Source organism: Callorhinus ursinus, unplaced genomic scaffold, assembly GCF_003265705.2.
Source record: "Callorhinus ursinus isolate GAN/ISIS: 27379988/994484 unplaced genomic scaffold, GSC_fseal_2.0 scaffold2, whole genome shotgun sequence".
Lineage (NCBI taxonomy): Eukaryota > Metazoa > Chordata > Mammalia > Carnivora > Otariidae > Callorhinus > Callorhinus ursinus.
The window spans coordinates 69,739,857-69,766,135 of record NW_027397064.1 but is presented as its reverse complement, the minus strand read 5'-3'; the positions used below and the strand labels follow the sequence as shown (position 1 = coordinate 69,766,135).

Below are 26,279 nucleotides of genomic sequence, written 5' to 3'. Positions count from 1 at the left end.
AAAAAGAACATGGGTACTGCAGTTAGACTGACTTGGTTTGAACCCACATTTAGCCACTTACTATAAGACCACTGGCAGGTTACTTACTCTGAGCCTTGTTCCTTACCTGTAAGATGGGGAAAATTAATTCAGGATCATGATGAGGATTAAATGAGATAAAATGAAGACATTTAACATAGGAACTGGGAAATGTCAGGCATAAAATAAATATTAGTTACCTTCCATTATCCCAAAAACAGATTTTATTCCAAGTCAATTTTACCTTCACTTGCAAACTTGCTGATGCAACTCTCCTTTCTAGATCTTCCACCTGTTGAAGAATACTCAAATCCATTTCCATTGCTTGATCTTCTACTGACCAGTTCTCCACAATATCTCGAGTTACCTGGTTTTCTTCATTTTCATTTAATTCAATAATAGCAACTACATTTGAAAAGAAATTAATTTAATTTAATTTTTTTTAAAGATTTTATTTATTTGACAGAGACAGCGAGAGAGTGAACACAAGCAGGGGGAGTGGGAGAGGGAGAAGCAGGCTTCCTGCTGAGCAGAGAGCCGATGTGGGGTTCGATCCCACGACCCTGGGATCATGACCTGAGCCGAAGGCAGACACTTAACGACTGAGCCAGCCAGGTGCCCCAAAAAAGAAATTAATTTTAAAATCCACTTTATTCCCCAATGATTTCTTTCAGAAAGTAAATAAAATTCCAGGGGTAACATGTGAATGTAACTTAACAGACACAAGTGCACTTGTGCATATGCAGGCAGCTTACTTTTAAAAAAGTAGGAATATTCTTTTTTAAGAACATAATATGTCTGCAAGTTGTAAAAAATAAGAAAGTAATGTCAATTTAAGAAATGTACACGGTTACTATTTTTTGAGCAAAATAGAAAAAAATGCCCGTTAGTAATAAATTAAGACATACTAAAATACATTTTAAGGTAAAAGAATTAATTTTCATAAGTAAGCAAGAGAGCAGAAATCTCCTTTAGGTACACACCATCCTTATTCTTGATGCAGGCTTGAGTAATATAATCCAAGTGTTTCTGAATTTGTTTCTGTAATGCTTTTTCTCTTATTCCTCTGAAATGTAGCACTTTGAGCAAAGCTTTTAGATCCTCTGGGTCAATAATTCTCCACCAGCCAAATTGCATTTCTAAGTCAAGATAAATATGTACATCTTTTACAGATATCTTGAATATGAATTAATGGCACAACACAAATCAGAAGATTTATAACTACATATATAACCACTGAAGATTCAGTTATAATATAGGACTCTATTAACAATGAAATAAAGTCAGTGGCTAAAAACTATCTCAATGTACCTACCTTCTGGAATAGGTTTTGGACTAGGAAAATCTACTGGTTTTGCTACTTCAACAGCCGCAGGTTGAGTTGAAGAGACTTTTTCATTCTGTGGCAATGGAGATTCACTTTTACTTGAAGCAACATTGGGAGTCAAGAATGAATTACCATTTCCTTCAGATAATCCCAATCCCAATCCCAGACTAGGTAAAGGTGATGTAAATGGAATATTAGAAGCAAGTACGCCAGTGGGCCATCCACAGAACTGGAGTCCCATCATAGATACTCCACTTTTCATCTACAAAAAACAAAATATTTTAAAAGTAGAACAATTTAAAAAGTTAGGAAAAATGTTTAGCATCTGAAATTGTTTTTTAAATTCTGAAAAAAAAAAAGGTAATTCAAGAAGCCTTTGCCTTAGACTAGAAACGCATAGTTGTAATGAAGCTTGGTGATAGCAATTGTGACTCTCCAGTTTTCAAACTGTGGCAGGGATAATACAAATATCCAACTGATTCCCCTGGAGTGAGAATTTTCACGGGATCAAAGATTAAATAAAGCAACATAGAAATGAGTTACAATGAGCAGTACAAACCTGAAGAGGTGAGACAGCAAATGGACTGAGGCCCATGGGATTCTGAGAGGAAGAGGATCCCAGAAGGGGAGCGGGGGCAGGTGAGGGGGACGTAGATGGTGGCTGAGACTGAGGAGTCACTACGGAAGCAGCTGATACATCAGCCTGGGTAAGTGAAGTGTCATCACAAGGGGTTCTTGGCAAAAGGCTGAACCACTGTCTGTTCTTTTCTGTAAGTGTTTTTAACAACTGGTCATTGGGTAGAGGACTGTAGAACTTCCCTGGACCGCTTGAACCAGTACTGAACAGATTATTAGAGTCTGTCTTTTCCATGTTGCTTTGGGTTGCTGTTGATTGAATGCTGCCCAATGAATGTTTTCCACTACTTTGATAAGACAAGGTACACCCATTTGCACTACTATTTGGTTTGGGGATGATCATATCTGAGTCAGGAGGCATCTTAGCTACTTCTAAAAGCTTGCTTAATTTTGAAAAAGAGCCAGGTTTCTGAAGAAAGAGATTTGTGTTATCTTTTTCTTTAGGATCTTCCTTTTGCTCACAGTGATCTGGATTTGAACAATTTAAAGTATCTTCAGAGGTCTCAAATATTTCTTCTTTGATCTGTATACTTTCTGCCTTTTTCAGTTTTTCTCTTTCTTTTGCAATTTCTTCTAGTCCTATAAAAATGAAAAGTATTAAGATCAGTTGCTTCAGATCCAACCAATACTTTAATTGTATATTACTATTTATCAAGTAATATGCATAAATATATAAATAAACTTTTCGAGATTACCTTACTAAAAAACAATGATCTTGTTTTTTATAGGCTACATTTGCTCATTGGAAAATAAATGTAATTTTATAATTAATCATTACAAAATTTTAAAATATTAAAATATTAAAAGCCCTAATACACAACAAAAATGACTATTAACATTTTTGTGTAAATCATTCTAGGAGTTCTCTATGCATAACCATATACACATATACATGTAAGCCTATAAAGTAAAAAAAAAAAAAAGGAAATCGTATTATAATATTTGCACCTATATGTTTTACTGAATAATACTCTGTAAACATCCTGATGTATTAATAAATATATAACTGCACCATAAATTTTAATGGCTATCTTCAGTGGACTATATCATAATTTAAATAATCAATCTTCTACTGATGGCTATTAATAGGGCCTAATTATTCACTATTATAAACAGTGCTGTAAATGATGAATGACCTTGTATCTGTATTGTTGGACTTTAAAACTTCTTTTTCTGATTTACTTCTTTAGGACAAATTTCTAGAAAAAAAAAACTCCCTGATAGGTACTTTTCAGAGTTTTTGCAATATAATTGTCAAGCTGCCCTCTAGAAAGTCTAAATCAATACATATTAATGCCAGAAGTACACAAAAGCATCTATTTCCCTATCGCTCAGTGAAACTGAGTACTAACGATACTTGTCTTTTCCAATATCTGGGAGGTTCAAATCTGAATTGTATTTTTTTCTGATCACTCGTAAGGCTGATTATCTTTTCACAGGTTTATTGGTTTTTCTCCTTTGTGAACCTCTGGTTCATATTTTTGACAAATATTTTTAAAAAATAATTCCTAAGAACTCTTAAAAATAAAGATCCACTAGTTTATCGGATTTGAAAAGTGATATATGTTCAAGATAAAATATTCAGTAATGAGAGGTACAAGGTAAAACCCTTCTGTGCTACTCCCTCAGCCCCTATCTCTACTCTTTAGAGGTAACCATGGTTAACCAGTCACGCCTGTAGCTCCTTCTGGAAATCTTACGTGCATCCTTGTGACTATCATTTTACACCACGACACTAATGGGATACTACTCTGCACTTTTCTGCAACTTAGAACAAAATCCCAACCCTACACAAGGCCTACAGCCCTATATGATGTTCCTGGAAACCTCCACAACCTCTGGCCACTTCTGTCCTCCTCCTTCCTTTCTCCCTTTCTTCAGCTTCTCAAACATGCTAAGTTCTTTCCTTTCTTGGGGACTTTACACTTGCTCTTCCCTCTGCCTAGAATACTGTTTTACTTCATGTTTCAGATTGTCATTTTGTCACAGAGGTTTTCTCTGATCACCTTATCTTTTCTTTAAAGATTTTATTTATTTGACAGAGAGAGCACAAGCAGGGGGAGCAGCAGAGGGAGAGGGAGAAGCAGACTCCCCGCTGAGCAAGGAGCCCGACGACATGGGGCTCCATCCCAGGACCCTGGGATCATGACTTGAGCCGAAGGCAGACACTTAACTGACTGAGCCACCCAGGCGCCCCTCTGATCACCTTATCTAAAGAAGGGTCTCCATCCCATTCACCTTAGAATATCATTCTGTATATTTACTTGGCAGAATTTACCATTAGACACAATATTCTGTTTATTTTCTATTCCATTCCCCCTCCCACACACTAGAATTTAAATCAACAAGCTTTACTTAAAGGTAGAGCAATGTCTACCTTGCTTATTATTGGGTCCAAATGCCTAACATGGTGCCTGCTATAAAATGGGGACTCAATAAACATTTTTAAATGATGAAATAAAAAGAATGTATTTAATATTTTCACTATAAACCTTCAATAGCTTTCAATGGCCAAACATATAACTATACTTCATCAGCTGCATAATATTCTATTATATGGATATATCATGATTGATTTAACCAATCCTCTATTAATGTTTGAAATAGCTCTTACATCCTTCTCTTGATATTAGTTTCTACCCCAAATTAAAAGCCTATTCCTCATACTTATGCTTCTGCACAATCAGGTGTCACAGGGACTAGGTTCACCTCCTTGCATGAAACAACCAAAAAACAGACCAAATATATAGAACAATAGTTTATAAGAACCTGGACATCAGGTAACAATGAAAGAAAACCAATGCAGCAAGCCCTATGATTGCTCCAGCTTACTGCCCTGGGACAGTTTCCAGGCTACATCACAGGGAGAAATCCAGGCACAGATGGCAGACTCCTGAGATGAGGAGATGGAACTGAGAGTCCAAGGGAGACCCAAGTGGCTTGAGTGCTCAGGAGGGAGACTACTGGAGAGGAGAGAGCTGCCTAGAGAGAGGACTCTATGGATCTATGGATGGACCCCTGGAGTGTTCAGCTGAATACTCATCAGTGCCGAAGTGTCAGGAATCCACCTGAGACCAGGGAAAGAACCACTTGAAAAAGATTAGAGGGGACAGTGCTAGGTGTTCACACAGGCTAGGAATAGTACCCATTCCTACCAACCAGCTTGGGAAACCTCAAAATTCACAGACGTTAGGCAGAGTACTCAAGGATCTCACGTCAGTAGTAAGGCAATAATTAGCCCTAGACTGAGCACTGTCCTAGTCCTACCCAACAAATTTTAAAAGCAAGACCTGAAAGGATCAAACGTTTTCCAAGTACCTTAACTGTGTTCCAGTTAAACAAAGCTCAAAAATGTTTGTGGGAATTAAAAAATATCCAGTACCCAACAAGGTAAAATTCACATTGTCAGGCATCCAAACAAAATTAGAAGGCATGCAAAGACACATGAAAACACGACACATAATTAGAAAAATCAATCAATGAAAACTGACCCCAAGCTAACGAGATAGTAGAATCAGTAGACAAGGATATTAAGTTTGAGAAAATGGTTGAAAAAATTCCAAATTTGATTAAAAGTATAAACCACAGATTCAAGAAATGCAACAAACTCCAAGGAAAAGAAATATGAAGATAACTACACCAAGACATATAATCAAATTCCTTAAAACCAATGATACAGAAAAAAGGCAGCTAGCAAAAAATCTTCTGCCTCATATAATCTCTATGCACTTCTACACATTTGCCCTGAGAAGAAAACCCTACTTCATCACCTACTTCATCACCAACCCTACTTCATTTGCCTAATCAGGCAAATGTGGAAAGAGTCACAAACATTCTCTTCATATACCTGTGCTTTATACAAGTTATTGGTTAGTAAAGAAGTACTAATAGTTGTTCTTGATTTATTCTGAGAATCAGAAAACCTCTGTCATATGTCCAAAAACAAATGGACTAACCAATCAGGCAACCAATTTTTACTGGTTTCAGACTAGATGACTTCCCATTTATATGTAATAAAGTAGATCGAGCTGATGATACATTTTAATAGCCTACTCATGGTTGTCTTTAACTTTTACATTCAAATTGCTTAACTATAAACAGCTAAATCTCGAATTAAAACGTAAAATTATTTTTAAAAATTTGAAAGTGTATACAGGATGTGTACTATAAAGAGGTTCTTTAATTTTAACTAATTTTCTATCTCCATTTCATACAACCCCCTAGGTCCTTCCAGTCCTTACTTCTCTGACGTGTGACAATGAGTATCAATAAACATCTTCAAAACAAACTGAAGAGGAAGACAAGAGAGTAAACAGGAGTGCTGTTCACTTGATTCATTTCTCTGGTAGTAAATATAAGTGCACAATGACAAAGAAAATACCATTTCTCAGTTAAAATAAATCCTAAAAAAAATACCATGTTTTCTACTGGAAAAAGAATATGTCTTCTTGAATTTTATCAAAATCACTTTGAACCCTCTCAGTTCACCTTAAGAGTTGACATTGGACCCAAGGGGTCTGCCACTCTAAGTTCAAGTGAAAATTTTTTCCTTTGGTTCTCTTTAGTTGGGCTGAAGCAAGCTGTAACTTTCAAATAAATTTTACTACACTGTAGGTAAAACACACGCCTGGGTGGCTCAGTTGTTAAGCGTCTGCCTTTGGCTCAGGTCATGGTCCCACGGTCCTGGGATCGAGCCCTGCATCGGGCTCTCTGCTCAGTGGGGAGCCTGTTTCTCCCTCTCCCACTCCCCTTGCTTGTGTTCCCTCTACCGCTATGTCTCTCTCTGTCAAATAAATAAAATTAAAAAAAAAAAAAGAAATGTAAAAAGCCTGGCATAGAATACAGGTCTCTATGCAATGGCTTCGTGACAGGACTCAAAGGCACTTTCCCATTCAGTACAGGAGAACCTCAGGAGTACTTGCACTGCTCTTCAGCTGTCTTTATGTCGATGGTGCTACCATGATCCAGCTCCTAGGAGATTTCTTCTTATTACGGGGGAGAAGTCTAAAGGAAGCAGATTCTCAACATTTTGTCTCTCTAGGATTGTCCCTTCCCAGTCTGATTCAGGAATTTAAAAAGAAGATGATCGATACCATAATACCCTCTCCCTTCAGGTAAGAGTCCCCCACATATCCATAACAGGAATTATGTTTTATACTTCTAGATCTAATGCTGTAACCACATCCCAATACAAAATGGAAGAGTAACATTCACAGCACAGTATGTACATATAATTAACAACAAACTTGTTTCATTTTCCTTCCACTTTGCTGAGGGCCCAACAGAAGGACCGTAGAACCTTTAGCTAGCTAATGTCAACACTGTTCTCAGGGTCCTAGGTATATACACTTTGCTTCTTGGTATGCATACCCCTTAGCACTGTTTCTAGACCCAAAGGTCCCTTGACAGGTTTACTGTTAGAGAAACAGTGCTTTCTACCCTTTTGCACAGCAAGGTGTAGGGTAAAGTGTTTTATCTCCTAGACTGCTCTTGTCACACGTACAAGTCCTATGGAACCACTACGGGAGCTGGAAGATCCTGTGTACTATTACTTCTCTGCTTGTAAGTTGCCTTTACTAATAAACTTTGCTGCAATTAGCACTATGTGTGCCATTAGTGGTTTTTGTAACCATGCATCTTATACAGCAGTTGGTGTCCAAAAAAGTCGTAATGTCATGGATTTCTGGAAGGGGAGCATGAAGGGGTGGAAGATTTTCTCCTTGGGGTCAGCAGTAATTCACTTGGTGGAGTTAGGATGGTCTCAGTAGCTGTGCCCAAGGATGGCAGAAGCCCTAAAGTATACACTAAACAGGGAGACTTAAAATGCAGTCGTCCTTCCTTCCTTATCAACTTAGAGATTTCCATGAGTCCTAAGTTGGAGGGTGAACTGGAAAGGGTGACAGCAGCCCCTTTAGAAGGGAAAGTGGGGCAAACTCCCACAATCCCTCTGTTATGATATATGGGGCAAATAGCCCTGTGATAGGAAGCCAGTTTTTGTGAGGCGTGCTCTGTAGGAGCCTGAGTGGGAATACCAGCAGAAGGAAATCTGACAATAAACAGAATTAAGAAGAGCTAGGTTCTCAACAGGTCCACTACCAAAAGCAGCACTTGGAAGGATCCTTAGAGGCTTGGCTTGCTTGTTTGCATGATGAAGGGACAATAGTGGTATTAAAACAAATGGACGAGGGGGAAACACATGCCCTTGTTACAGAATGAGCAGTCTGGGTTGACTAGTAGCGCTGGGACAGGTACGGCCACCCTGTTCAAACTGGATGCTTAGTAGTTTTGGTAAAATAGATCCCCGTTGGGGTGATTTTCTTGAGACTCTTGAATGTGAACTGGACTGGATCCACATAGGACGTAGCTGCTCTGAGATGCTAGCTATGTTCGCGTGTTTATAAGAAAACCCAGGGCTGGAGAGGGGAAGGCTTGACAACATGATCTTAGTGCGAAGAATGTTAAATAACAGAATCAGAACAGGTGCACCTAAGTGGACAATGGCTTTGACTTTACTCTTTCATCTGAGAAGCAATGTTAGAAAAGAAATAGTTCTTTCAGGTCATACAAGCCCCATTTCAGGGGAGGAAATGGAAAGAGAGAGCTTAATATGTGGCACAGGTTTCTATACAAAATAAAAAGAAAAGAGGAACAAAGGAAGGAGAGGACAGGCTAGACTTCCGGCCGACTCCCTCACACCAACACATGTAGTACTGCTCGTAAAGACAGGGGCTGGTAAGACAGAAGCTGATGGGTTGTGTAATTCTAGATTGTGGAAGTGTTATCCACTTCAAAAACCCAAAAGACCTACTGAGATGGTGGAAAAGAGACCTGAGATGAGACACAGAAAATCCAACAGCCACAAGCTTGAAGAGTTGTTTGGAGAGGGGGATAACCAGATTAGTTGAAGAAGGTGCCCGGGGAGGGCTGTCCTTGAGAGATTACAGCTGTTAAGCCTCACCCCCACCCACCATCTGGTAAGAGCTCACAGTCTCTAGACTCTTCAGGAAAGGACTTGGGAACAGAACCTAGGGAAATACCCTGTATCCTCTCAACTCCTGAAATGGGGCTATGGGTGGAAATAGTCACAGTCATCAGCTCCACATTATGAGTTTGATTCAACTGCAGAAGCCAGACTTCCTTTGTTCCTGATATGGGCTCTTTCAAGTTTAAGAAGGACTAGGGCTCTATCCCTGGGTGCCCCTCTAAGAGATTGCTAACCACCCTCCTCGGTTCACTGTGCTGGAAAGGAGAAGAGCCTCAAACATTTATGGGTTTGCTAGAAACGAGGGACCAAGTACCTACAGTTCCAGAATGCAAAAAAGCCTTGGCCAACAAGTTCCTTTATTAGTGCTGGGAGTTGGTTGTTACCTAGGGCTCAAAGCCCAAATCACAATCACTGCAAAGGCTTTTGGGCCTTTTGTGCGAACTCCAATTGTTCCTTTATCAGACTGCATGCTGGCATGGAAATACTGGGTTATTTAAGTCCTGCACAAGCATTTCCACGTATCAGTTGGACATATTTGTTGTGACCTCTACTGGCAGCTTTGGTAACTGTTGGCCAGGCATATTGTCAACACTTAGATGCACTGACGAGGCCTGCCAAGGCTGCACAACCCAGTTACATACCTGGAGGAGAAAGAATGCATTTCTTATGGAAGGACAGATTCAGGTAGGGGTACTGAACAAGGCCATTTCACTATTTAACAATGCTGTTCGACACTAGCGCTACAAGGGCCTTGACTCTGGTGAAGATATTCTGATGGCATTTGTTAGCTTTTGAGTTATCTGATTTCCTCTAGCCACTGAACAGGATACATCTTTCCTGGATATGAAGGAGTTACTGTGCCTCTTCCATGTGTGGACCAGATAACACTATTAAGACTGAAACATATTTATTATATAGTAGGGTTTCCAGAAATGATACAATCAAACAATCGGAATTCCTTTCGGAGCTGCTGCCATTCAGCAATGGGCTGGCCGACATAGTACTGAGTGGCTGGTCCATGCTCCCTCTTCTCCATAGGCATTACAGAATGCTGGAGCAGTATTCTAAAAGATGGTTGCACTAACCCTTCCACGGTGACCTCCATCCACTTTCTGGTCTGGCTGCCCTCTACTGTTTATACTCTGAACACTCCTCACACCTCATAAATGTCCCTACACTTCGGTGAAGTTCCCTGACATCCTGAAGTTGAAGAGCAGAGATGAAGAATCTTGGTATGCTGGGGACACTGAGTTTTTATACTCAACATTCCTCTCCTTTTTTTGTACGTTTCAACAGGTGGCTGGAAGGTTCCTGTTGTTCATATTACAGATGAATGGATGGATACAAATGTCGATATACTCTTGCTTTCCAGATGACACTTGCAAGCAACACTCCCAGGAGGGGAATTTTGATTCTCTCTTTACTCCAAACAATTCTAAATTCTTGTTGTGCACTCACCCTACAATCAGGAGACTTTGCTGCAGTCCTTATACCCATACAGTGTAGTCTGTCTGGAGGACATCTTTGGTGGGAAAATGGCACCTCCTGATTTATGTGGAACTTACTGTTCCAGAAAAAAAGGACAGACTGTATGGATCACCCCTGAAGATAATGATGGACTTGGCGTGGGCATAAACATGCCTGACCACAGGTGAGAGGGTGGATGTAGCGTGAATAATTCTCTCGTCGCCTTTCTTACTGATATTAATGAACTGTACTGAATAATCCTCTACAGCTATCCCATACAATGACACTTATTTCAAAGCTATCAGGATGTTCTATTTGTCATCCTCAACCTACGTAATTATGGAGGACCTTGTGGGCATTCCATTCCCAGACAATGCCACAGGAATTACTCATTACTCCAGAGTCATTTGCTTGGGCTATCCATAATTCTGTCCTTACTAATTATCCTATGTAAAACTCTCTTTATCTTCTTAGAAGCAGAGGGACACTCATATCCTGACATCTCAGCTCCCAGTGATCCATTTCCCACATCAGGGGTGCCTGGTAGCACTTTTCACACCTACAGTTGAGTCTGACTAACAGCACTCTGGCAGTGTGCCAAACCCAGGAAGCATAAATGCCAGGTGGATACAAAATGCAGCATTAAACCAGACTGGCTGGCACTCTCTGTGATCCAGTGGAACTTGTTTTCTTATGCGAGAAGCAGAGCCTTCCTGCTTCCTACCTGGACATAACATTGTCTGTATACTTTGCGAATAACTAGGAGATCTTTTATAATGACCCAAACTGGCTGGTTAGCTTAGTTGGTTAGAGTGTGGTGCTAACAGTGACTCAAAATCTCAAAGTACTCGAGACTTTCCAGCTACGATCTCTAGTGTCAGCATCAGAACCTACTTGTAAGTTGACAGGTACACAGGGAAACAAGCTTTCGTTACTTTGCACAAGGGCTCTCTCTTTGATAGGGACCCATGAAGCTGAGGGTATGACCCCAAATCAGCGACCCTGGGGGACACTGCCATTGAGAAGGTTTAGGCTCTTATCACTGAACACATTTGCATTGATTCTTTGACCTGAGTAGTATTATAAATGCATAGTTTCGGATCATTTGCTGGATATACTATAGACATGTGGCTCAGGGGAACTCTAAATCTACTAATGTTGTGGAATATTGTTTGTTTTGGAATTTCTCTGGCTTATCAGATGCCTCCTTCAGAAGGCACCATTTAAAATGCAATTGATAGAAGGCATACATCTAGTGAGCCACACCAAGGGTCAGGGGGTGGACTGAAGGGGAAAAAACCCTCAGTTTTAGCTCAACGGCTACAGGGTCTCTCCTCCTTCCCTCTTCCCTGAGGCCCATTGACAAGCCAGATTAGCCACTGAGCCAGTTTGCAGAGGGATAGCAGGGCCTTTAGCTGCTGTGGGCACTGTTCCCAAGGCTCTCAGTATGTGCTATCTGCCCTCTGTATTCGTACTCCCTACTGCTATTCCCAGGCCCAGAGGTCCTTTGATATATATGTTGTTGCTTAGAGAAACAAAGGATTTTCTACCTCCTCTTGGACAAACCTATAAATACACAGTATGAAGGAAGGCATCTCTCTCTTGGGGTGCTCTTGTTACTTGTCCAGTCTGCAGTCTGGACAATACTCCTGTGGAACCAATATGGGGGCTCAGCCAGATCCTATGTTCTTTGTTATGTCTCTACTCTAGAGTTACCATACTGATAAACTTTGTTGTTATTAGCACCATGTGGTTCACTTATGGTGTGAGTTATCTTGCATCGTGTATAACATGAATTAACAGTTTTCTTTGGAGGTAATCCAAGATCTGATATCTTCTCTCTGGATAAAGCTATTATAGGGATTTTAAAAAATAGGTTGGGCATTTATTTTTTAAAACTTGTGCATTTAAACTTTTAAATAGATGAATGTTAAGTCTAATTTCATTAAAAACAGATTGTGTTTTAGATAAATTTTAAAAATTGATAAATGAGAGGAATAGAATATTGCATATTGTTAATACTGAATTAACTTTTAATATCCACTTATTTTATGGAAGTTTCTACCATTAGTACTTATTCATCCTTATCAGCCTTGTCTCTCAGATACACTACTTCCCTATAGTGCACACTAATATGCTCTTGTTCTTTGTCTTCATATATGGTATATCTTTCTAATTAGATTGTGAGCTCTTTCTGGATAGAGACAGTTAATTGATTCTTTTATATCTCCATAGTACTTAGTACAAGGCACAATATAAGTGCATATTAAACACTTGATTAAAATAATAAAGGTTTTTCCATTTTAATTAGCTGTAAGATAAAGAGAAGGACTCTACATCTGTTATTTATTTTATAACTTTCATAGCACTTAAAATAATATAGCAGATGCACATTCATCAGTGAATTAATAAAAACTTTATGAGAAAATAACTCCTAAGTGAAAATTTATTATTTTTCCGCTGTACCATGCAGTGACCACAAATAATAGTATAAAGTACAATTAATGTTTATATACCACTTTGTAGCTCTCTTAAATCCATTATCTGACATGATAACAAAAGAATTTATACAAAGCCTATTAAAATTCTTTTGTAGAAAGAGAGATCAGGGTCCAGAGAGGTTAAATGGTAGGGCCTGAATAGAAACTGAGGTCCAATAACTACAAATTCAATTAATGTTATTTAATATGAGAGACCTAAAATTAAAAAGAAAAGTTTCCTGTAAGCTATTCTTATAAACCTTATAAAGACATTTAATTACTTTCTTAAAGTATTTTTTAATGTGCCTGTGATATATAAAGTACTATGTTTAACACTAAGAAGAATCAAAAAGTACATGACAATTATAAAACTTAAATAATATGAACAGTATATCTACCAATTGCCAAGATAATGGTATAATTATTTGGTTTTCTAGGAGTTCACAAATAGTAAAAATTAATTCCACTTACATAAACTAGAATTTATAAAAGGGCTAGAACTTGAGCTGGATCAAGAAAGGTGAAATTCAGATGGTGAAGAAAAGGCAAGTTGGCATTACATTGAACAGAATTTGACAAAACAAAGCACGCAAAGCATGCAAAGGAGGAATGCACATATGTTAAGCAATGGTGAGTAGACTTGTCTACGGTAATTCATACTGGAGAACAGGATAAAGATATTTTGAAGTCAGATTTATAGAAGGCCCTGAATGCTTGCATGCTAGATTGTATACAGACTTATTACATCATCTTATCATCAATAGGGAGGCATTCAAGGTTTTGGAGTACAGACATGATGACAGAATGTAATGGAAGGAAGAGAGTGTATGTAGAGAAGTTGGGGACAGGTGTAATAATCCACATACATATTAATAAAGAACTGATTTCAGCAGTGTTGCAAAGAGAGTAACTTAAGACATTTTGAAGGAAAATGTTTTTTTTTTTTTTTAAGCTTCTCAGATGATTCTTATTATAGATAAGGCGAAGCCACTTGCCTGGGTACTTCTTTACTGCTCTTACGCTTTACCAAGGCTCTGCATCTAACAAGTGACACACGATTTTACAACTTTTTTTGCAATTTTATAATTTTAAATTATATCTCTAAAGATCTATGCACTCATGTTTATTGCATCATTAGTTTTTTTTAATTCCAGTTAGTTAACATACAGTGTGATATTAGTTTCAGGTGTACAATTTAGTGATTCAATACTTATATACGACACCAGTGCTCATCACAAGTGCCCTCCTTAATACTCATCACCTATTTCACCAATCCCCCTACCCACCTCCCCTCTGGGAACCATCAGTATGTGCTCTATAGTCAAAGAGTCTGTTTCTTGGTTTGCCTCTCTCTCTTTTTCCCCCTATGTTCATCTATTTTGTTTCTTAAATTCCACATATGAGTGAAATCATATGGTATTTGTCTTTCTCTGACTGGCTTATTTCGCTTAGCATAATACTCTCTAGCTCCACCTATGTCACTGCAAATGGAAAGATTTCGTTCTTTTTTATGGCGGAGTTATATTCCACTGTGTGTGTGTGTTTGTGTGTGTGTGTGTGTGTGTGTGTGTGTGTGTACACCACTTCTTTATCCATTCATCAGTCTATGGACATTTTGGTTCTTTCCATAATTTGGCTATTGTAAACAATCCTGCTATAAACACTGGGGTGCATGTACCCCTTCGAATCTGTATTTTTGTATTCTCTGGATAAATACCTAGTAGTGCAATTGCTATATTGTACAGTAGTTCTACTTTTAACTTTTTGAGGACCCTCCATACTGTTTTCCACAGTGGCTGTACCAGTTTGCATTCCCACCAACAGTGCAAGAGGGTTCCCCTTTCTCCACATCCTCACCAACACTTGTTGTTCCTTGTGTTTATTTTACCCATTCTGACAGGTGTGAGGTGATAGCTCATTGTAGTTTTGATTTGTATTTCTCTGATGATGAGTGATTTGTGCGTCTTTTCATGTGTTTGTTCATCATCTGTATGTCTTTTTTGGAAAAATGTCTCTTCAATGTCTTCTGCCCATTTTTTAAATTGTACTGTGTTTTTTGAGTATTTGAGTTTTGTAAGTTCTTTATATATTTTGGATACTAACCCTTTATCAGGTATGTCATTTCTAAATATCTTCTCCAATTCCACAGGTTGCCTTTTAGTTTTACTGATTGTTTCCTTCACTGCCCAGATGTTTTTTATTTTGATAAAGTCCAGATAGTTTATTCTTGCTTTTGTTTCCCTTGCCTCAGGAGACATATGTAGTAAGAAGCTGCTATGGCTGGTGTCAGAGAGGTTACTGTCTGTATTCTCCTCTAGGATTTTAATGTTTTCCTGTCTTACATTTAGGTCCTTAATCCATTTTGAATTTATTTTCATGTATGGTGTAAGAAAATGGTCCAGTTTCATTCTTTTGCATGCAGCATTATTTTTAATAGCCAAGATATGGAAGCAACCCAAGTGTCCATCAATAGATGAATGAATAAGAAGATGTGGCATACACACACACACACACACACACACACACACACTGGAATATTACTCAGCTATAAAAAAGAATAAAATCTTGCCATTTGGGACAACATGGATAGGCCTGGAAGGTATAATGCTAGGTGAAATAGTCAGATAAAGACAAATACCATAGGATTTGATTCATATGTGGAATTTAAGAATCAAAACAAATGAACAAATAAAAAATGAGATAAAAAAATCCCCAGACTCTTAAATACAGAGAACAAACTGGTGGCTGCCAGAGTGGAGGTAGGTTGGGGGATGAATGAAATAAAGGGGATTAAGAGTACAGTTATCTTGGGGTGCCTGGATGGCTCAATCAGCTAAGTTCCTGACTTCAGCTCAGGTCATGCTCTCAGGGTTCTGAGACTGAGCCCCGTGTTGAGCCCTGGGTTGAGCTCTGTGCTCAGCAGGGAGTCTGCTTCTCCCTCTGCCGCTCCCCCTGCTCCTGTTCTCTCTCTCTCTCTCAAATAAATAAAATCTTAAAAAAAAAGAGTACACTTATTTTGATGAGCACTGAGTAATATATAGAATTGTTGAATCATTATATTGTATACCTGAAACTAATATAACACTGTTAATTATACTTAAATAAAAAATAGATTTCTATACTAAAACTTTCATTTAATTTCATTCTAAACAAGCTCCTCCTCTTGGCTTCTCGGATTCAGTTTTAAAAAAATCACAATTTTTCTACTGAGGATTAATTCATCAAATTTATCTCTGATTCCACTTAAATCATATACAATAATTTCTCATAGGAATTCTACCTTTAAGATACCATGTTCTTCCCATGTTCCTTGTTTGCACCTGAGCTTAGGGCCTCCCTACTTTGAATCTAGGCTACAAGAATGATCCCACAACTGATTTTTCCACCCCTTTTTTTGCCAGTCCAATGTGTACTTAACTCCCAGATTATTTTAGTGTAGTTCCCCTGCCTATATTAGTCTCTGCCTTCAAGAGGCATTTAACCCATTTCTTCTACGACCCCCCACCCCCCCCCACACACATATCTGGCAACCACCTATCTGTTTGTTCTTTGTATCTATGAGTTTAGTTTTCTTACTATTTGTTTAGATTACATTTTTTTTAAAGATTTTATTTATTTGACAGAGAGAGAGATAGCGAGAGAAGGAACACAAGCAGGGGGAGTGGGAGAGGGACAAGCAGGCTTCCCGCTGAGCAGGGAGCCCGATACGGGGTTCGATCCCAGGACCCTGGGATCATGACCTGAGCTGAAGGCAGACGCTTAACGACTGAGCCACCCAGGCGCCCTAGATTACATATATAAGAGAGATCATATGGTATTTGTCTTTGTCTGTCTGACTTCACTTAGCATAATGTCCTTTTTTAAAAAAGATTTTATTAATTTATTTGAGAGAGAGAGAGAGAGAGCACAAGCAGGCAGAGTAGCAGGCAGAGGGAGAGGGAGAAGCAGGCTCTCTGCTGAGCAAGGAGCCTGCTGCGGGACTCGATCCCAGGATCCTGGGATCATGACCAGAGCTGAAGGCAGACGCTCAACCAACTGAGACACCTAGGTACCCCACTTAGCATAATGTCCTTGAGGTCCATCCATGTTGTGGCAAATAGCAAGATTTCATTCTTTCTTATGGCTGAGTAACATTCCATATGGTGTGTGTGTGTGTGTGTGTGTGTGTGTGTGTGTGTGTAAACCACATTGTCTTTATCCATTCATTCACTGATGGACACACATAGGTTGTTTCCATATCCTGGAATAATATGTAAGTGATATGGAATAATCTGTGAATAATGCTGCAGTGAACATGGGGGTGCATATACCTTTTTGAGTTAGTGTTCATTTTCTTCGGATAAATACCTAAAAGTAGAATTGCTGGATCATATGGTAGTTCTATTTTTAATTTTTTGAGGAACTCTCATACTCTTTTCCATAGGCTTCACCAATTAATATCTCCACCAACCAATTTACATCTCCACCAACAAGAGTTCCCTTTTCTTCACATTGTCACCAACACTTGTAATTTCTTGTCTTCTCGATTCTAGCCATTCTAACAGGTGTGAAGTAAAATCTTACTGTGATTTTGATTTGCATTTCTCTAATGATTAGTGATATTGAGCACCTTTCATATGCCTGTTGGCCATGTGTATATTTTCTTTGGAAAAATGTCCATTCAGATCTGCCCATTTTTTAATCAGATCATTTTTCTGCTTTGAGTCACATGAGTTCTTTATATATTTTGGTTATTAGTCCCTTATCAGATATAAGACTTGCAAATATTTTTACTCACTCAGTAGATTGCCTTTCATTTTGCTGATGGTTTCCTTTGCTGTGCAATAACTTTTTAGACTCATGTATTCCCACTTATTAGTTTTCTCCATGCTTAAAATATTTTTATTTTTATTTATGCAAAGTTAAAAAGGAACCCACCACCGTATTCCGTAAAATCAACATGCTGGCCCAGCAACATCAGTTTTTAAAAAGAGATAAAAGGCAGCTGAAGCTTCCATGTATACCCTTCCTGACTCCATGAGCAACTCCTGCTCTGGAAAGGCAGCACATGAGTTTCACATATCATTCTAGTACATGACTTTATACTCTTACTTCATATAATTTGAAACCATAGGAAATATATTATTGTGTAAAACAACACTGTTTACTATATGCCAACAATGCTTACATGCCAGCCACTACACCACTCTAAGTATTTTACATGATTAACTGCCCCCTTTGCAAAAGATTTTTATTTTAAAAAAGGGTGGTTCCATTGCTAAAAACAACTACTTTATAAAAATTGGGGCCTGGGGGGGCCTGGGTGGCTCAGTCAATTAAGCGTCTGCCTTCGGCTCAGGTCATGATCCCAGGGTCCTGGGATCAAGCCCAGCATCAGACTCCCTGCTCAGCGAGGAGCCTCCTCCTTCTTCCTCTCTCTCTCCCTCTCCCCTCCCGCCCCTGTGCTTGTGTTCCCTCTCTCACTCTCTCTCTGTCTCTGTCAAATAAATAAATAAAATCTTTAAAAAAAATTTGGGTTTGGACATCTATGTGATTAATCAATCCGTTCTTTCCACTGGACTGTTAAACTACTACAAGGCATGGATTGTGTTTTATATATCTTTGAACCTCCTCTAGTGCCTAAAAATGCCTGGCACAAAGTGGGTATTCAAAAAGAAGTGTGTTGAGAGAAGTTTTTGCCTACATGTATCACGTGGAGCCATTGCTACATCCTCAAACTTGTAAGCACTGACATAATACTCTCAGTCCCATCTGAATTTTAACATTTGGAAACACCCAAACATACAGTTCAATTTCAGATGGTTTATCTAGCACATAAACGCACTGTGTACTTAGTTAATGTAACACAAGTGGAGGCAGCAAGAGAAGAGTCTAAAGTAAAAAACGTCATGGATTGTGTGGTAACACAAAACTCAAGAAAGAAAAAAGTTTAATGGAGAAGGAGGTGATCATAAATTTCAAACATGAACAAGATTTCAAGATGAATGAGGATTATGATAAGGATCTTAGTTCAAGCAAGTTATCTCCAGGGATACTGTCAGGATGGATGCTTGTTGCAAAGGTTGAAGAATAAACCACATGTTAAAAAATTTGACAATGGGAAGGGAGAAAAAAATGGAGAAGCAGCTATAAAGGATAATAAAGAAGATCCTTGTCCACTAAATAAGAAAAGAATAATTTATGTTTGATGTCAGAAAGAGCAGCAGAAGAGAAATCATGAACAGGGAAGGAATATTTTTCAGTGAAAGAGGCATTATGAGTTCAAAAGGAATGGGAATCAAGGTTTTACAATGTTTACCCATAAAGCAAATTTGATTCTGGAAGCACAAAATATATTGAGGAAGTAACAGGGTTTAAAAAATATGGTTTCTTATATTATTTTGTAACAGATTAATAGTTCCTACCTTCACCACTCTCCATGCCTTCTACAAAAATCCCCCCACACTGGGGAAGAATCCAGTACCGGCGTCTGTAACGATCCTGGCCAAACATCATCGAACGCAAAGAGTGAGAAGCGTCAAAGAGCTTCCTTCTGTACTGACTCTGTTGCTGTTAAAAAATGATGCATATAATTAAGCTATGGGTGTCAAGTGGTTTAAAAATTAATATATAAGTGACTTTACACTTATTATGCCTTTAATAAGCAGATAAATTTCGCTACTGGGAACAGACAGCAAAAGAGCTAAATATTACATGCCTGACTTCAATTTCAGTAACACAAAGTTAGAAATTATTTTGAAAGTACCTGGAATATTTTTGTTACCATGGATTAAAAAGATGCTTTATTTTATCGTTATCTTATAGTAAAACTCATCTTATGCTTGATAATAAACAATGTGATCAAGTATTTTACTGGCCAGAACAAACTGGTTCAATTCTATTGATTATATAGTGTATGACAAATAATTCTCACATATGTAATTGACCATATCTATATTTGCTTATTTTTATACTCATACTGTAAACCTAGGCAAAATACACTAAATTTTGGGGTAAATTTGAGATGAATCTAACATTGATATAATACACAGGTATCTCATAATATTAATTTCATAATACTTTAAAAAATTCATTTTTTACAAAAGTTCATTTAAAACTTCACTAATACTACTGAAATTCAATTTTTAATTGAATATTTTAAATGAGAAGCATACAAATATATAGTTTATAAATCCAATGCAAATAAAATACAAATATAGTAATGTATAATAAAACATAAGATGCTGAAACTATTGCCATGATATTTGATTGAACTTTAAAATTACCTCCAAGAAATAAAACCATGCATTTACTTATATTTTGTATTTAAATGAAGAGCTGAAGAATATAGGCCCTGATTAAGTTTAGGCTTTTAACCTTGGCATTAACCTTTTAAGGTTTAATTGTGAGAATGTTTCTAGAGCTCCTCATTTTAATTACTTATAAAAAAGCTTGTTTTTATTTAGCAGCCAGAAGAACTAATCCCATATGAGGTGGATCTTTAAAACCCTGCAAAAAAGATGTTAACTGTAATCTGGAAAGTGCTTACTTTACTCAGTTTTTCAATCTGTTTTTCTAGCTCTTCAACACTTGCTGCTTGGTCACCTTCATCCTATACATAACAAAATACAGTATCATTTACCTGTTTTTAAGATTTATTTCTTTAATCAATCAGCAAATATTTAATGAACGTCTCCTACACACAAAGTACTAGGACAGGCACTATGGAAATAAGTAAGACTCAGTTGTTGCTCTTTATAAATAAAATAATCTGGTAGGAAGACAAAATATTAACACTAAAAAATAAAAACCACCAAATAGTAGGAAGCTATAAGGATCTCAAGATAGGTAGAGATTAAGAGTCACAGAGTTTATGGGAGTGTGAGATTTATTCTAGTGGGAATCTATACCAAGAAAGGCTACAACAGAAGAAGTTGTGTTTTTGTTTTGTTGCTGTGGTTGTTTTTAAGAAGTTGTGTATTAATAAGCTATTTAAGAATGGTTAGGAATTGATCAATGAGAGAAAAGAAGGAGGGCATTCCGGAAAGAGTTTGATACGTCATGACCTGAAAGGTACATCAAGAGATAATGTGGGAGATGAGGCATGGATGAGTTGAGGGCTAAATTGTTGAGAGCTTTAAGTGCTTGGCAATGGGCAATAATATCCTTTGAGGGAGGTTAAACATCAGAACTATGCTTTACAAAGAATAATCTGGTAACAGTTGTAAGATGGCCTGGCACAGGGAAAGGACTAGAATTGGCAAATCTTGTTAGTAGATTCCTGCAGTTAGGAGTTCAAGAGACAAGGAGAATGTGGGCCTCGTTGGTGTCAAAGAAACAGAGATGAGAAAAGCAAATGGATATAAGAGATATTACTAATTAGAACGACTAAGTCCTGAGAAGTCTGGGATCTGAGGTAGGAAAGAGTAAATTATGATGTTAAGGCTTTAAATCTGGGAACTGCAAAAATACTGGTACTGTTAATCAAAGAGTCATTTTTAGAGCAAAGAAGGTTAAGTTACATTTTGAACACATCAAGCTTTTAGAAGCTTTTAGAAGAAAAAAATAATCTCTACTATATATAATGCTAATTTCATAAGTGGAAAGTACATATATGACTATATGAATTTTTTCACTCTAGAAAATATAGGAAAACTAACCCCGAATTATATGTTTGAGAGAAAAAGCATGAGGTAATAGAAGGTATATGTGCTTCTTTGAATCTCAGCTGCATTACTTTCATATAGGCAAATTACTTAACTCTTCTAAGACTGTTTTGTTATCCGTAAATTGGTCATAACATTATCTGTAACATGGGATTTTTGTGAGAACTAAATAAGAACAGATCTGAAAGCAACTAGTATACCTCCTGGTATTTAATATATATGTAAGATTACTTTCCTTCTTTCTGAAAATTGTACTTTTAATGAGAAGATGCAGGTATATCTTAGGATAAAAAATCAGAAACTTATTTTTGATGTTCACTTTCTACAAGCATTTTTATAAAGCCACATTGCTACCAACCACTCATGAATAGGTATTTCTACACTGGTATGGTTATGGCCCCACTAAAAGGAAGTGAAAGGAAAATCTCAACAGTTTTACCATTATCTACCAATTATTTACTCCTTATCCAAATTTAGTGAACCAAATTACAAAAGCATTTAGGCATACGTTTTGTGCTAATAGGCATACGTTTTGTGCTAATAGTAATATGATTTCTATTTGGGATTTTAAGAAATCTAAAATCTTTAAATTTTGACTCTCAAATAGATATTTACATTATCTATAGGATTCTAAACTGATCTTTTAACCAAAGGATAAAGGTTTGATAATTTGCTTATGTAAAAATACAATTCAATCAACAAATTTTTGAAATAAGTCATTGAAGTAGCTATTCATCAGCCAAATTAACTAACTGCCATGTCTAAGACTCTTCCTATGATGGAAAAGAAGTAAAATGTCAACTGAAGTTTTATTTAAAGGAGCTTTGGCTAATAGTCCTTATAATTTTAAGAAATATGAAGGAACTTGAAAGACCAGAGAGAAAGACAACAACAAAATTAAGAACAGAGAATCCCTGCCATGGTTCTCCATGGTTTATCATCCAATACAGAGGGCCATTATATGTCCCTATACGCTGGAGTTTAATTGTCCACATAACCTTACATGCCTAATTGTGAAGTTAAGGCTCACAAAAGTTTCAACACAAATCTAAGTATTAGAGAGACTCCATGTGTTAAAGGAATGAAAAGTGAGAAGAGGGGATCATGTTTGAGGCAAAGGGCTATCTATGACCTAGTCAAGGGCAGTACTTTCTAACTGAAAGAGATCATGTGGGTCTCTGCAATTAATCCTTTAAGAAGTGTAACTACTGACATGACCTATACTTTAATCAAGAGGCCAAATCTATTTTTGGAGGAATAATGTGCCTATCTTACCAGTCAGATTCATTAAATAGTTAAAATTTTATTTAATAGGAAATTGAGAAGTGGCTGCCAGTTCTTCATTGTGAAGAACAGCTCTCAAATCATTTAAATGAATTGCTAATTTGCCTACTTAGGTCCTAAAATATTTATTATTTTTAAAAACTTTTAACTGTTTCCTCATATTTATAATAAGCTATACATTTGCCAGGATTTTGATCAATGAAATCCTACAATCTAATTAACTCTATAGTTCAACACTCATTAAAAAAATAAAGTACCACTTTAAATAATACATCTGGCCTAAAAAACACTAAAAATGATTTTAAGTAATTAATAATGATTTTTAATCTCCCTTAAAGAAAAAAAAAACTTATGGTTTGTTAATTTTCTATGTGAAAAAACCAGCCAGGCAAAATAAATAATTTCTGTAAATAAACTCTAATTTAGTGGGATAACTACCCAGTAGAATACACTGAAATCCCAATACAGAGTTTTAAAATTTATGGGAGTTAACACTTCAAAATAATTTATAACATTAAGTGCTGAAGAGTGATCCTAATTCTATGAAAAGGTGATTAATATTGGTCAGAAAGGTTTAATCCCTGCTATAGAGACAGCTCCACTTGCAAATGAAGCACAGACTGGTTATAAATGGTTTCTTTTGTTTGAGTAATTACAATTCTGATATCTAAATTATATACTCTTCACATTATTTATCACAGCATGAAAATATATGACCAAGTGGTTTCAAAACTACAACATTATGAAATAATTAATTTCTGCAAGGAATCTCAATGTAGTCTTTTCAGATTGGTACTCAAAAGAAGTAAAGCTCATTCTAGTGATTTTTATCATTTTGGTTTAAAATATAACACGGGAAAGAATTTATGAAAACATTTTGCATGTATGCTATTTTCACTTAGAGACCTGTATAGCACATGATCTTGTTAAGTTCCTCCACATTATCCAGATTCAGTCAAAATTTGGATTCAGTAATTCATCATTGGTCTTGATGAGGTATTATTTTCATACATTCTATCAATAAATTCATCCCTCTAAATCTGATTTCCTTATTTTTCCAGCAGTACATAGTTGATGTAGGAAAGGAAAAGAATCCTTTCTCAAGGGATGCCTAGGTGGCTCAGTTGGTTGGGCATCTGCTTTTGGCTCAGGTCATGATCCTGGGGTCCTGGGATTGAGTCCCGTATTGGGTTCCCTGCTCAGCAGGAAGCCTGCGTCTCCCTCTGCCTGTCACTCCCCCTGCTTGTGCTCATGCTCTCTCTCTCTCTGATAAATGAATAAATAAAATCTTTAAAAGAAATTCTTTCTTGACTTCCTTAGTTAAATACTCCTGGAATTGAGGGCAAAAGGAGTGATTGACCATATATTGTCTTTTGAGTATCATTCTGCAGGCTTATCAGTATTTCTAGCATTCTTTTCTGGTAAAAAGTGAACTTCAACCTTTATTTCCCTTTTATACATGTCTATTTCTGTGTCTTATGGTAGCTTACCTTAAACACACACACACACACACCCTCTATGACCCTGCCTTTTTCCCTGTAGCCTACTCTTCAAAGCTAGCCCCTCCACCTTGATTGAATACCCTCCAAAATCTTTAGGGACTTTATAACATTAATTATTCTCTTCATCTCTTTAATCTTCAACCCCCCTCTCTTATTTTATTGACTCCCTTCAACCAAAAATCATCTCATGTCTTTCACATCTGAAAAATCCTTGGTCTTTGTCTACCTCTAGGAACTAACTACCCTTTCTTCTGAGGTACAATGCTTAAAGCAGTCATTTTCACTGTCTCACTTTCTATTTTTCTCATTCATAGCCTGGCTTCCACTCCTACCCCTCTAATGAAATTGTGCTGGCACTGGTTACCAATAAGTCAACGTTGCCAAATTCAGTGAATGCTTTCAGTCCTCATCACATGGGATTCCTGCTGCCTTCATACTGTTTATCACTGTCTCCTTTTTGAAATGTTTGATTTTCTTGATTTTTATTACTACACGAGTAGAAAAGAGTTAACATTGTGGGCCTGACTGCTGTCCTCTCAAAGGCTTGCTCATAAGATTGGCCCTTGGTGTCTGGGAACTTGGGTTTTGAAGGGTTTCCTTCACTCTGGTAAGACCGGTTCACTAAACTGTGCTAACAATGTGGTTCATACTTGTCTTCTGGGAGTCTGGAATTTTGGCCCATGCTATGCAGGGGATGCCCAAGTGACATGTGACCAGCCCCCAGTAAAAACTCTGGGACCAAGTCTCTAATGGGCTTCCTTAGTACACATTTCACGTATGTCACAACTTATTGCTGGAAGAAATAAGCCCATTCTGTGTCACTCCCTAAGAAAAGACTCTTATAAGGTTGAGTCTGCTTTCCCCTGGATTTTGGCTCATATGCCTTTTCTGGTTGTGCTTTGTTTCCTTTTGCTCTAAGAATTCATTGGCATAGCATGACTAGGTTCTGAGTTCTGTGAGTTCTCCTACTAAATCACTGACTCTGGAGGTGATCTTGGGGATTCCTGACCCACTACAGAATTCTCCTACCTATTTCTTCTTCAGCAAAAATATTCTTCTTCAGCTCTTAAATATTGATGTTCCCTGGGTTTCTAACATCAGTCCACTATTCTATTCACTAAATCAATCCCCCTGTGAAAACTTATCCACTTTATGATTTTAAATTACTATGTGCTAATAACCTTCAGATCTATATTTTCAAGACTGACCTTTTCTTCAGGCTTCAGATTCTTAAATCCAACTGACTGCTGACTTCTGCATAGGCACTTCAAACTCAACAAGTCTAAAATAAGGCTACCATCATTTCCTGTCTTCAGCTATCTGTTCCCTCCTCCTGTCCTCCCCTAACATCTATTTAATCTACTGCTCCTGATTTCTCTCAGTAATGGCAACAATAGCATGCAGTCTACCAAGCCAGATAGTTGGGAATCAATCCTACCCCTCCATCAACCTACACAGCCCATCTTCAAATACTACTCATTCTTCCCACTAAATATTTATTGAATCCTTTCCTCCTTTAACCCAACTACCACTGGTCTAGTGTGTGGACGCCTTACAACTCATCTAAACTATTGCACTATCTCCTGACTGATCTTCCCACCTCTGATCTTGCCCTACCCAAATCTGTTTCTATCTTCTGCAGAACTGCCATTGTGAGTCACTTAAAATTCAAGACTGACCATGTCCTTACCTTACTTATAATCTTTCAATGGCTTCCTATCACCAAAAAAGTATAAAATCCTAGTACACAGCTGTTGGATATGAGGCTCTCCAGTAACACTGAAGCACCTGTAATCCCCTTAAAGCACATTGTGGTTTCAGGCTTCTGTGTCCTCGCTCATGCTGTTCTCTCTGCCTGGAACACTTTTCTGTAGACTCTTCCCCAGATCAACATGCAGCCCACCTGGTAGCTCAGCTAATGAGTCTAGAAAGCCT

The 26,279-nt window shown here is 37.6% G+C and overlaps 1 protein-coding gene across 25 annotated transcripts in view; it reads right to left on the bottom strand.

Moving 5' to 3' along the window:
- BAZ2B (bromodomain adjacent to zinc finger domain 2B) overlaps positions 1–26,279 on the bottom strand; it is a 311,231-nt gene that overhangs the window by 19,512 nt on the left and 265,440 nt on the right. For 24 of the 25 annotated variants that reach the window (XM_073883542.1, XM_025855507.2, XM_025855516.2 and 21 more), the window contains 6 exons: positions 20,442–20,504; positions 19,318–19,462; positions 1,905–2,560; positions 1,334–1,607; positions 1,002–1,157; positions 263–423 (listed from right to left, as the gene is read on the bottom strand). In XM_073883542.1, coding sequence (XP_073739643.1) covers positions 263–423; positions 1,002–1,157; positions 1,334–1,607; positions 1,905–2,560; positions 19,318–19,462; positions 20,442–20,504 — 1,455 coding nt within the window. The remainder of the gene's footprint in view (positions 1–262; positions 424–1,001; positions 1,158–1,333; positions 1,608–1,904; positions 2,561–19,317; positions 19,463–20,441; positions 20,505–26,279) is intronic. The other variant, XM_073883582.1, reaches the window with a different exon arrangement.